Source organism: Corvus hawaiiensis, chromosome 1 (genome assembly GCF_020740725.1).
Source record: "Corvus hawaiiensis isolate bCorHaw1 chromosome 1, bCorHaw1.pri.cur, whole genome shotgun sequence".
In the NCBI taxonomy this organism is placed as follows: Eukaryota; Metazoa; Chordata; class Aves; order Passeriformes; family Corvidae; genus Corvus; species Corvus hawaiiensis.
The window spans coordinates 65,220,124-65,231,980 of NC_063213.1; the positions used below are offsets into that span (position 1 = coordinate 65,220,124).

Here is an 11,857-nt window from a genome sequence, read left to right on the forward strand (position 1 = left end):
CTTTTGTGCTCAGTGGAGATAACCACTGATTTTGGTGGAGGGACCAGGCTTGTAAAGAAAAGAAGAGGCATTGCATGAGTGCAATGAATACATTTTTTTCTTACTTTTGAAACCCACTTAAAGGACTAGAATGTCTTTGCTCCTCAGGTCAAGAATTGAGATTTTTGAGTAGACTTGTTTTTTTCATCACTCCTGCTCTAGAAGGAAAAAAGCTCCTAGTTTCCCAGATCCTTTCCTGCATCTTCTCTTTCTTGAAAAGTAAGTATGACAACAACCTCCAGTCATAAAAAACCATGTCCAAACTTAAGTGGTGTATTTAAAATCCTTCCTTTTATCTGTACTTTGACAAGATAATTCTTTCAGAGTTCTGGGAGAGAGATTATTCACTTCCACAGATAAACCCCTCTGAGTTTTACTTCCGTCTCATTACGTGGATATTCCCATACTTTAGTTGCCATTTGGGAAACTGCCTCTGATGCACTGTTCAGCAGCATTATTTGAGCCAGGATTGTCCTGCATGATCTGTTATGGCCTCGAGTTTGATACTTGAGGTGAAGAGACTGCCAGAGTGACCCACCACTCTGTGTTGTATGCAGAATACACAGATAACTTCCAGAACTTTTTTCTCTAATGCATCTTTGCAGCCTTTGCACAATTTAGATGGTGTCAATTCTAAATGGATATGTGAGTCTTACACAAGTTTCTGGAAAATCACAGCACTGTATTGATAGGCAGGTGGAAGCAGTAGCTCTTTTTGAGAAATCAGATGTCAATCTGGAATTTGGCAAGTGGATTTTCATCTCAGACTAAAAGTTATTAGCCACTACCACTGCTGCTATTAATTGCCTTTCATAAAGCATACATAATTCATAACTGCATGTTCACACTGTGAATGGTGAGTGCCATTTCTGGGTATCTGAGTATTTTAAAAAGCCCTGCAAATGCAATGTTCATAATTCTGGATAACCAGGGCATAGTGGATTCAGTTGCTATGGTTGCAGGCAACAGAAAGGAAAGATCTGAATTGCACCTCAGGCAGCAATAACTGATTGTGCCACTAAATCCACTTACTTTTTTTTTTAATTACAATAATTCACAGTTCTGCTGACACTGCTGCAGGTAACTTCACTGGCATTAACAGAGGCAGGGAACAGGCACTATAAATTGAGGGCCCAGTGTAGAAGTTGTCCCCAGCCTAAAACACTAACCTGTGATGAGGAAGTATGTAAGCAGAAGCTCTGAGTTAAATGTATCCATGCAACAATGGAATGTCTCTAAAAGCAGTCTACGTCAGTTCCAGTATATCTTGACAATAAATGCTAATCAGTTCCAAAAGGAGAATCTTCTCATTTGTTTACATTTGATCAAAAATATTTTATAGCTTTAATAGCTAAGAAGAGAGCTTATTCCCTTAAAAGAGCTTGGATTTTTATTTTGTTTTTAAAGTATATCTGAAGAGTAAGTAAAAAAGGAGCATGTGGACCTCAGCTCTTTTCCTGTTATCAGTTTGGGATTACAGGCCAGAACAAGTTTTACTTTTAAAAAAATAGCTATAGTTTTCACTCCCATGAGATGCATGAACCAGATCAATACTTTGCTGTTTCAGTTTAGTGGAAAGCAGAAGGAGTAGTACCATAAATGGTTAAAAATACCCTCAGAGGCCAGCTAAGCAGTATCTGTTTCCAGTATGGACTACCAGGGGCACACTAACAGCCTGTATCTCTTAACAATGGGAGACAGTTAGAGGAGCTGTGACTCCATAAGTTGCTGTAATTTTCCCATTGTATCTGCCCACCTGTTAATATTTGCTGCTGCAATGCACAGTATCTCTGTAGCTAGCTGAACTCATCAGAACCAATCTAATTTTCTCAATAGTTCTTTTAAAAGTCCCTTCTGTGCTGCAGAGAGGTAGGATCAGAGTGACACTCAGTGGCAGGACAGTAAAAGTGATTCTCAGATTCTGTCTAGCATTGATTTTTAGGATGTTAGGGCATTATTATAAAATTTTAATCAGATCGTTATTAGTATTTTCTGTCTGTTTGATAATATTCTATGCTAGCATCATAATTCAGACCAAAACATGTACTTTTGATTGTGCAAACTGGAAGATTGTGTTACTTACTTTGCCAAGGCCCCCTTCACTCATAACTTGTGTGCTGTGATCTCCTGCAACTGAAAAAAAAAGGAAAAAAGAATGTGAGAAATTGAACTAAAAACTCAAAAATTTAATTTCAGAGTCAAGAGACTTGAATCGCCATAGTTTTACATTCTGTGGTATTTGAATCCTTACAGATAACTTTAACAGTTCAAAGAATAGCATTTTACATCTTGCATACAATGTATCATGTTCCCTATGTATAACTGACGGTTCATTACCCTCTCAGTTATTTGTGTTGTATCAAAACATTTTCTTTATGTTTCTGAATGCACACTGAGGTATGGTTAACTGAATTTGGTATCAATTAACAAAAGGAGACATTTTCCTTTTTATGAAAGTGAACACTGGAATAAATTACGGAATTGTTACTGTTAAAGACTTTTAACATCAGTCCTCACAAGTTTTTGAGACAAATATTTTAGGTGGAGTAGTTCTGCAGTAGGGGTAGCAGTGTGGGCTGTCTGTCTTTCCAGCTGTGCTTGCTCAGGTGCAGGGAAGGATTCATAGGATTGCATTCGATTATGGAGCCAGAAATTCTCCTTAGCCTGTGGCTTTCTAGAGTCACCCGAACTAACAGCATCCAAGGATATTAATAAACAAGAACTATTGTGATACAATGTTCCTTGAAACACTATATGTAAAATATTTTCCCTCTGTCTCAAACAGGGTCCTGTTGCATCCCCCTTGTCCATGCGATCTGTTCTAACCAGCGGCTCCTGCCTTTCCCCGCCGCCTCCGCCACCGCCGCCCCCGGGACCGCCCCCCATCTTCGATACGGAAACCGCAAAGGACGAAGGAACTGCATCTCGCTCAGCCCTCTTTGCACAGCTTAACCAGGGAGAGGCAATTACCAAAGGTCAGGAGAAAAGAAACCGAATTGTGATCCATGACTCGGAACTACATCAAGAGCTGTTACATGTATTAATGTAACTTTCACAGCATTTTAAAGTTACATTCTAGCAGCTCAGATCCTTCTGAGGCTTGCAGTGGTCCCTTGGAGATGGGTGTATACCAAAATCTCCTTTAGAAGCCACAGCACCCAAAGAAGTTCAGCATACCTGACATCCACACCATTTATTTAGAGGTATCCTTTTAATTTTAAAGCAGCCAAGCTGGATATCTTCAGCCCCCAGTAGCTGGTGACCTCTTAAGTTGCAATTGCAATAAAGTTTTATTCCTCTTTCTGACTCACATTGAGTGTACAAACCTGTGTCAAAATGTGTTACATGTCAGTGAAAAGGTATGGCTCATAGATCAGTGTGGAGTCAATAATAAAGCTTTTTTGTATTAATATTGGACAGTTGTAATTTAAGTATGTCTGTGAATTTAAATACATATGATTGATATATTTACATTTAATGCTGTAGGGATATGTCAAATATTGTCTTAAATTAGAAAAAGAAACTCTATTTTATGGATGGAAAAACATTATACCACAAGCTCTCAGAGCTTGCTACAGACAGAGAGGGACCTAGAAGACATTGTGGTATTTTCTGTTGAAGGTACTAAGATAGCCCATCCACAGTAGAAGAGGTTTTATATGAGCTGCTAAAAGTATGTCAGAAGTTACACTTTAGGTCATTACCCAGGAAAACCTTGAGGAAATAAAAAAATGTAATTTCCGAGAATAAGATAACACAATTACAAAACAAACCTTTCATGCTTCAATATGAGTACTTTTAGGATTGGAGAATAGAGTCTCTTTCACAAGCATCCTTTTTTATTAAGGGCTTCGGCATGTCTCTGATGACCAGAAGACTCACAAGAACCCCAGCCTACGTGCCCAAGGTCCATCTGTTCATTCTCCAACAAAAAGCCATACTCCAAGTCCTACCTCTCCCAAGAATTCCCCACAGCAGAACCATGCCCCTGTCTTCGAGCTAGAGGGAAAGAAGTGGAGAGTGGTGAGTTCAGTCACACCTCTGAAGTGCACCTTGCGCATTGCAAACCAGGTGGAGCAGTGAAACATCTTGCAAAAGGAGGTCTGTCATTAACATGCAACAAAACAAAGTTGCAACTAAAATGGGCGGAGTCCTCCATTTCTCTGCGTTGCTGCAGTTCAACTTTTGCTATTTGCTAATTCATTTGTCTCTTGAGAATCACTTGCTAATTCATCTCACTGGAGAACATCAGAACCAGTATATAAAGTCCTTGCAAAATCAGACAATGCCCCAGAAACAACTCCAGTAGAGAAGACCAATTAAAATCCTTTTTTGCAGACCCGTGAATGAGAGAGAACAGTCATCACAGACCACTTTCTCCAGTTACCCTAACCAGTGGAATTACACATTTATTTTTCATTGCCCATTCCATGCAAGCATGTCTTCCATGCTTGAAAGTAGAGGAGTGTTTTCCTTTTGCCCAGTCTACAGATGGAAAAACGAGATTTGTTTAAAGTTTGGGTGTTAATTTATATAGGCATATACCAAAGAATCTATGAATGAAAATTTTTGTGACTGTGTTAGTTAAGAGAGAGCAGAAAGAATATGCAGTTTAGTCATGCAGAAGGTTATATACACAGTCAGTGTTTATTACAGCGGAGTCCAGTTTGCATAAGGTGCAGTCACCATTTGCCTGTGTTATGTTGCCTTATGGTTCTACTACTTGGAACTTTCCTTGTGGAGCCGTAGCCTTTCCTGGACATCCATGGAGTATAATTTTTCTTTCACACCTAATGGAAAGAAATTTCTTTGCCTATTACATCTTTATTGTATATGGTAATGCCTGTTCACAATATGCTGTATCAAACATTATATAACATTTGGGGAAGGAAAACCTGCTGCATTCTTCAGGCTGAATCAGATGGGAGCCAAACAACAGTTTTGTGAATGCCTTTTTAAATTGTTGTGAGTGTAACATTTTTGCTGCAAAATTAATGGATTTTATCATGGTCTGTGCTAACTTCTTCAGTTCTGCAGCTCTGAAAGATACAGTGTCATCTAAGGGTCAGTTAGGTGAGATATATGATCAAGCAGATTAGGATTTTAAGCCACAGGAGGGATATTGTCTGTTGTAACTGAAGATGCAATGACTCGAGGATAAATTGTACTAAACTCTGTCTGACTGTTAGCTAGTTAAAGACAACCAATTAAATAAACTTTCTTTTGAAATAGGAATATCAAGAGGATAAGAATGACCTGGTCATTAACAACACTGAACTCAAGCAAGTGGCCTACATTTTTAAGTGTAACAAATCTACACTTCAGATAAAAGGAAAAATCAACTCAATTACTATTGGTGAGTGGGTAGCTCAGCTGGGCTTTAAGTGACAATCTTGAAAAAACTGACTTATGTGATTAATAATGCATCTGAATCATTCCATTCACTTTAATGATTGATCACGTGAGTAAAGTCACTCAGCTATGCAGTGCAGGACTGGGAATTTTTGTAGTTAATGTAGCAGGTGTGCATGTATTTGCTTTTGTCTTGCCTTTCTTATTTATGATTGCTTTTATTTTAGACAACTGTAAAAAGTTTGGCCTTGTGTTTGACAATGTTGTGGGAATCGTGGAAGTGATCAACTCCAGGGATATTCAGATTCAGGTAAATACCTAATTGAGAGACAAAGACAGACAGAGAACAAGGGGCAGGGGGGGGAAGCCCAACATGTAGCTACAAGAGATTTTAAAAACTCACGAAGCACAACAAAAGTAAGAAATACCCAAATGGATCTTTATATGCACTAAAATTCTGCTGATGTTTTTAGAAAATGCCTGTGAAAACTATTTACTATCACTGAACAAACCTCCCATAGCCCAGTGCCTTCTGGTTCTGGTGAAGCTGAGAGATCTGTACACTGGCAGAACTGTTACTTCTGTCCCTGATCTGCTTGCTTTCATGCTAAACAGCTCCCAGCACTTGAAAGTTCAGTGGTGCTTACAGAACGAACTCTAACAGTTAGCTAATTGATTTCCAAGTGCACAAGATTTTTTTCTTTTCTTATCATCTCAATGGAAATGTTCAAATAAGACTGTCAAAAGGACAACTAAATGCTATGATGTAAAAGTAGGTGCTGGGATTTCAAAAAATCTCCCTGGCCAGTGATGTGACACTTTATATAAGTAAGTAATGTACTTATTTGCCTTCAAAAAGCTTCATCAGAGATCATCTTCCTTGTGATTCTCATGAAAAAAAATACGTGTATTTTAAATGTATACATTGCCCTCTCTATTGGGGACACTTGTCCTGCTCAAAATATACAGTCTGCCTGATATTTTCAGCACTTCAGGCATCCCATTCCAAAGAAGTCTAACTACGGGCTCTAATACTGGGTTGTGTCTGACACACACAATGTAATCTCAAGAATGGACTTCAGGGTGTATTATTTTAAGTGAAAAAGAAATTATAATTATTATATTAAAGTGCCACTCTTCAAAGTGAGGTCTTTTGCTTAAAAGGCTGTGCCTGCTGTATGACATTAAATATAGGTAGTCCTGCTCCATGCTTCAGAAATAATGGTCACAGCCACCACAGGGAATAGGAGCAAAATGGGGGTTTTATATTTTGAACCTTGTGCAAGTGACTGACATTGCTACCAACTGTGCATCATCTTCTGAACTGTAACAATCAGTTTTATTTGTGATCACTATGTATTTTTAGAGCAGAGGCAGTTAGTTAAGGATCCCAGGCATTTATTTGAGCAGTTTTAAAATAATTATATTATTTTTAATCATTACCTCTTAAACTATTCATGAAAACTGAAAAATTTGTATGTAATGAATATCAAAACCATGGCTTGCTAATACTCAAATAAAGTGGAAATACCTTTTAGAAGAATCAAAATTCTTAGAATCAAAATTAATCGTGTTCTATGAATATTGCATAAGGCTTCTATGCATGTCATGGAGCAGAGTGGGGATCCACTTAAGAGGGCAGGGTCTGGTTATACGCAGTATGCTGCTCGAATCAGGCCGCTCCCACAGAGCTGGTGTAGCCAAGTGCTAAGCACCTCCGTTTTCTGAGTAACGTGAAGACCCGAGTTCATAATTTCCAAATACGTGATATGTTAATGCAACAGATTTCAGTAAATTAATACTAGAGATTTTGCTATAGTTACTTCAGTGCCATATTGCTTGGCTCTCCTTTATCTCAGTATCTTTTTTTCTTGCCAGATGTTGGCAAAATTTTTTAAACACCCCTTCCTTCTGTTCTCCATTGCATATGAACCCATTTAAGAAAAGGAACTTTAAGATGCATTAATCCGCTGTGTAGATGAGACTTCAGGATAAGGGTGGGATGCAAAAGGACAGACCAGTTTGTTTACTGTCACATTTAAGGAACTGAAGTTGGAAGATATTCTTTAATTAAGTGATGGCAGAACTCTCATTAACAAGTACATCTCTGTCACATGCTGTCACTGTTCTATGGCTCAGGATAGTCTCTGCTGTTTCGATGCTTTTTCCCGAGTATATTGCTGTCCTTGCTAGAGAGGGCAGGAGGAGGAATTTTTACTGACAACCAGTGAGTCAGACTGTTAGCCATCAAGAAATCTTTCAATCTTTAAAATTGTAAACAAGAGAAGATTTCCCTTTCTCGCCTCAAGTAAATCCTGTGCTTGCTTTTAAAGAGACATAAGAAATAGTTTTAGAGATTTAATTAAATTGATCTTAGTACTTATTTAGAACTGTAGCTTGCCTGAAGGGGATAAAAACCCTTTCCTGTTGCATGCTGGAAGAGCTTTGAAGTCTTCAGAGCATATTACAAATCCCTTGCTGGGTACTACTGTATGCTGGGGTCTTTCCTTTGCATTTACTGGGTTGAAGTTGACATGTTTGATTTCTTAGCCAGTTCTCACTGATGAACAAGGTGAACACTGCCTAAATATCAGCACAAAAGTGTCACTGAAATTAGAGAGAATCAGAGAAGTACTTTCATCAAACTGTATATTAAAAGCTTGCTGTGTATTACAGGTTTGCTGTTGTGTATAGGTCTTTGTTACCACCACCAAGAATTTTCAGTGTCCAACAAATCAAATCAAGGCATCATGGCATCATACAGGCAGGTGACAAATAGATCAGATACTGGTGGTCAAAATTAGACCTGGAAGGCAATGAGGATTTTTTTAACGGTATCTCTGCTTTTCAAGATTTGATGTTAAGTAGGTTTTATTTTGCAGGTGATGGGGAAAGTGCCAACAATTTCTATTAACAAAACAGAAGGCTGCCACGTCTACCTCAGTGAGGAGTCATTGGATTGTGAGATCGTGAGTGCCAAGTCATCTGAGATGAACATTCTTATCCCCCAAGATGGTGATTATGTGAGTGAGATATTTTTTAAGTTTTCCTCTCTGTTCCATACTAATCTTGGCAGCTAATAGCACTTGAGCTGCTAGGAAAGAAACTAACGTAACACACATTGTGTCACCAAAAAATTATCCAAAACAATTGAATTTCCATGTGCTTGTATCTCAGGAGAGAGAATTCCTTATTTTCTGGGGCACAAAGTAATTTCAAAAATCAGAAATTATGTTCTCTCTTTCCATTCTGATGGATAATAGCTTCATCTCCTGTCCATTTGATCTTTTTTGATATCTAAAGATAATCAGAGAAATTCACTTCACAGAAGTGCACTTAAGTCTGAAGCTGATGAGACTGAAACTAAGATAAATATAATACTACTAAAGGTGAAATAATACAGTATAATATACTTGTTTTTTTTTCTAAAGCTATTGATACATGGGTAGGTGCTGTAGTACCTTCTAGTATTTTCAAGCTGTGTCCTTAAAAGCCACTTAAACAGGTGTATTTTCCCAGTTCCTTTCCTGTTCTAGAAAAAATTTCATACTATGCCCAGTGGCATTTCTAGTAAAGTCATGCTCTGTCACTTCAGACACAACCAAGGGATCACTTCACACAAGCAGGCAAAACATGTTCCCTGGTGTCCTCAACAGAGCAGAAATGAAATTGCAGTGCATGGCCATAGCCAGAACTTAAATTTCTTGTGGCTCTTTTGGGCTGGAATTTGTTACAGGGGTTTAGGCTTTCTAAAATAAAATGTGTAATGAGAATTCTTGTGCTCCACATTTCCAAAAGTGACTGCTGGATGCCCAGCTCTAGATAACTAAAAAGGGAATGATTTTCAGCAGGTGCATATTCACCTATTTCTTTTTGAAAAAGAGTCCTTTTGGTCAGTCTCACCTCAGAATCACCATAACATCAGAAATTACTGGCTATCAAAATACCTCTATGAGGTCTGAATGAAAAACCCTTCTTTTCACATAGTTTTTGTTACTGGGTACAGAGAAACACTCAACAATATCTCCCATCATTTCACTGAATTTGTAGAATAGAAGGACACTTACTTGATGTTCTGCTTTGTTTTGGGTACCCCACAAAGGATACTGAGTATTTTGAAGTGTATCACACTTAAAATGATTGGGGTTTTTTTATTTTATTTTATTCTTTCATATTATAATATTGCTTTTGTCCTTAAAATTGGACTCCTAGCTTAATCTCGGCATCTAAATCCTTTCTACTGTCTTCCAACCCAGACACCAATGGAATCTGAAGTCATTTCTGACATGAGGCTTATTTACTTAGTTGATGCAGATAATGGTGTTGAGAGGGATTATTGCAAAGTAGTACCATACCAAGGCTATTTGAAACTGGGTAGCAATCAGGCTTTTTCCTGTGTGGCATTGTAAAATAGCTTGCTAGGGTAATGAAGAAGGCTTCTCTCTAATCCTGGCGTGTCTGAGCTATCAATGCTTTTGCAGTCATGTAGCACTAATAGTACTCCACCAGTTTTCATGAGATATCCCCTGTTTGTTTAACCATCATTGTTGCTTTTGTTTCCTACCAGAAAGAATTTCCGGTTCCTGAACAGTTCAAGACAGCATGGGATGGATCTAAGTTGGTCACTGAACCTGCAGAGATTGTGGGTTGACTTCCTCACGCCATGGAGCACTTGCTGACCGCGGCCAGACTGTGGCCAGCACACGCAAAGCAGTAATGTAAAGAACTAGAAGTAGCAGGAGTTCATGCTGCTGTCATAGGCCTTCAGGCATTAGCTCTGCATGCTAGGAACAGTAACACGTCTGGCACCCTTTGGTTAGGCATCCCGGTACTGGTCACATCTCCACATAGTTTGCCTTCACATACAATTTTAATTCTGAATGGGAATGTAATAGGTTAAACCCCCCACCCACCTGTCACATCATTGGTTTGAAATACTGTATACATTAAGCCAACATACTGCATGATACTCTTTTTTTATCATCTTGCTTCAGTGCATTCCTTTTTGTGTTTCTGCTAATCAAAAACAGCATTGAGATGTTAAGGTGTTTATTTTTGCCTATTAAGCAATTCCTGTATGATGCAGTAAAAATGTATCCGTAGAAAGTATGCAGTTTCTTGCAGTTCTGTGGCAATCATAATGTATTTTGTTTTAAACAAGCAAAAAAGGACAACTCTCAGCACTGCAATACATTTTGCTAACTGAAAATCTAAAAAAAATCTGGCAATTTAATCAAAAATGTTTCTAATATGCATATTTAGAAGATCCCACAGTTTTCTGGGAAGTAAGATTTTATTATGATTCACAGACTTGCTGTTGCTCTCTGATTTCTTGCAAATCAGTAGTTCTAAGCTAGAGCCTCATCAATGCTAAAACCTTGCTGGAAATGACTTGAAGGTTTTTTACTCCTTGGATTTTTTTTTTTCCTTTTTGTCTTTTTTGGTGACACAACCTCTCACTTTTAAAACTTCACATTGTATCTTGCATCTTATACGGAAAACCAAGGACGTATACATCTGGTACCAGCTAGTTTTCCTTACTAATACAGTTCCATTAAAATATTTGTACTGTAGCTTATCATGCTCATTAGAAGTATCATCCTGGGAGGTTTCCCCCACATTTGTAGGATTTACTCAGTTTCAAATACGTCCACGAAGCAAAGCCATAGATTTATGCCATACTAATTCTGTGCCCAAATAAAGGGGTAATTTCCCGTTTAGCCATGTGACTCTACTTTACAGTCCCTACTTTACATGCTTTTTTAACAAAGGTGGAGTATTATATACATTTGTATTATTTCAGCACATAGTGCAAATAAAATTCTAAAAATTTTAAAAGCTTGTGTTTTTGATCACTTGTAATAATTTGTATCAGTGACATCACAGTGAGATGCTTGCAGAGCTAGTTACAAGCTAAATTTTGTGCCTAACTTACCTTGAAAGTATATTAACTCTTAAGGGTTTTTAAGTATATCTTTGATTGTAAACCCTATACAATATAACCAGTAGTGCTCATTCCATACGGTTTTGCTATCCAATGTTTAACCTATGTGTATCATGTGTTTGCTTTAATATATATCATTTTTTCAACAGTAAACTTCTTATGAAATAAAAAAGAAAACATACTTGTTTAAAAACAAAGTTGTGCTTGCTCCATTGCTTGTCCTATAGGGCTTTCTCTTCCTTAAACCCTGTTTCAAAAGCTGGAGTGAGAAAAAGTAGCTCCTCGTCCCATTTGACTGAAGTATTATCACTTCTGCTTTCATAATCCACCTGACAGTGAGTAGAGGATATTCTGCATGCCAGCAGATAAAACCTGAAGTGTCATGCACATAACTTTGGTGACAGCCAGCAAATTGAGCTTTTCATGATTCTCACTTCTAGATACACCTGTATCTTCCAGGGATTATGTCTAGGGAGGTGATCATGACCTGGTGCAAGTTGGTAAGGTTTGCCTTCTATTTTT

The 11,857-nt window shown here is 38.0% G+C and overlaps 1 protein-coding gene across 3 annotated transcripts in view; it reads left to right on the forward strand.

The window, feature by feature from the left end:
• CAP2 (cyclase associated actin cytoskeleton regulatory protein 2) overlaps positions 1-11,532 on the forward strand; it is a 68,460-nt gene extending 56,928 nt beyond the window's left edge. For all 3 annotated transcript variants that reach the window (XM_048308713.1, XM_048308705.1, XM_048308699.1), the window contains 6 exons: positions 2,825-3,014; positions 3,887-4,062; positions 5,272-5,395; positions 5,619-5,701; positions 8,274-8,414; positions 9,959-11,532. In XM_048308713.1, coding sequence (XP_048164670.1) covers positions 2,825-3,014; positions 3,887-4,062; positions 5,272-5,395; positions 5,619-5,701; positions 8,274-8,414; positions 9,959-10,042 — 798 coding nt within the window. In that variant the 3' untranslated portion in view covers positions 10,043-11,532. The remainder of the gene's footprint in view (positions 1-2,824; positions 3,015-3,886; positions 4,063-5,271; positions 5,396-5,618; positions 5,702-8,273; positions 8,415-9,958) is intronic.
• Positions 11,533-11,857: the final 325 nt, after the last annotated feature.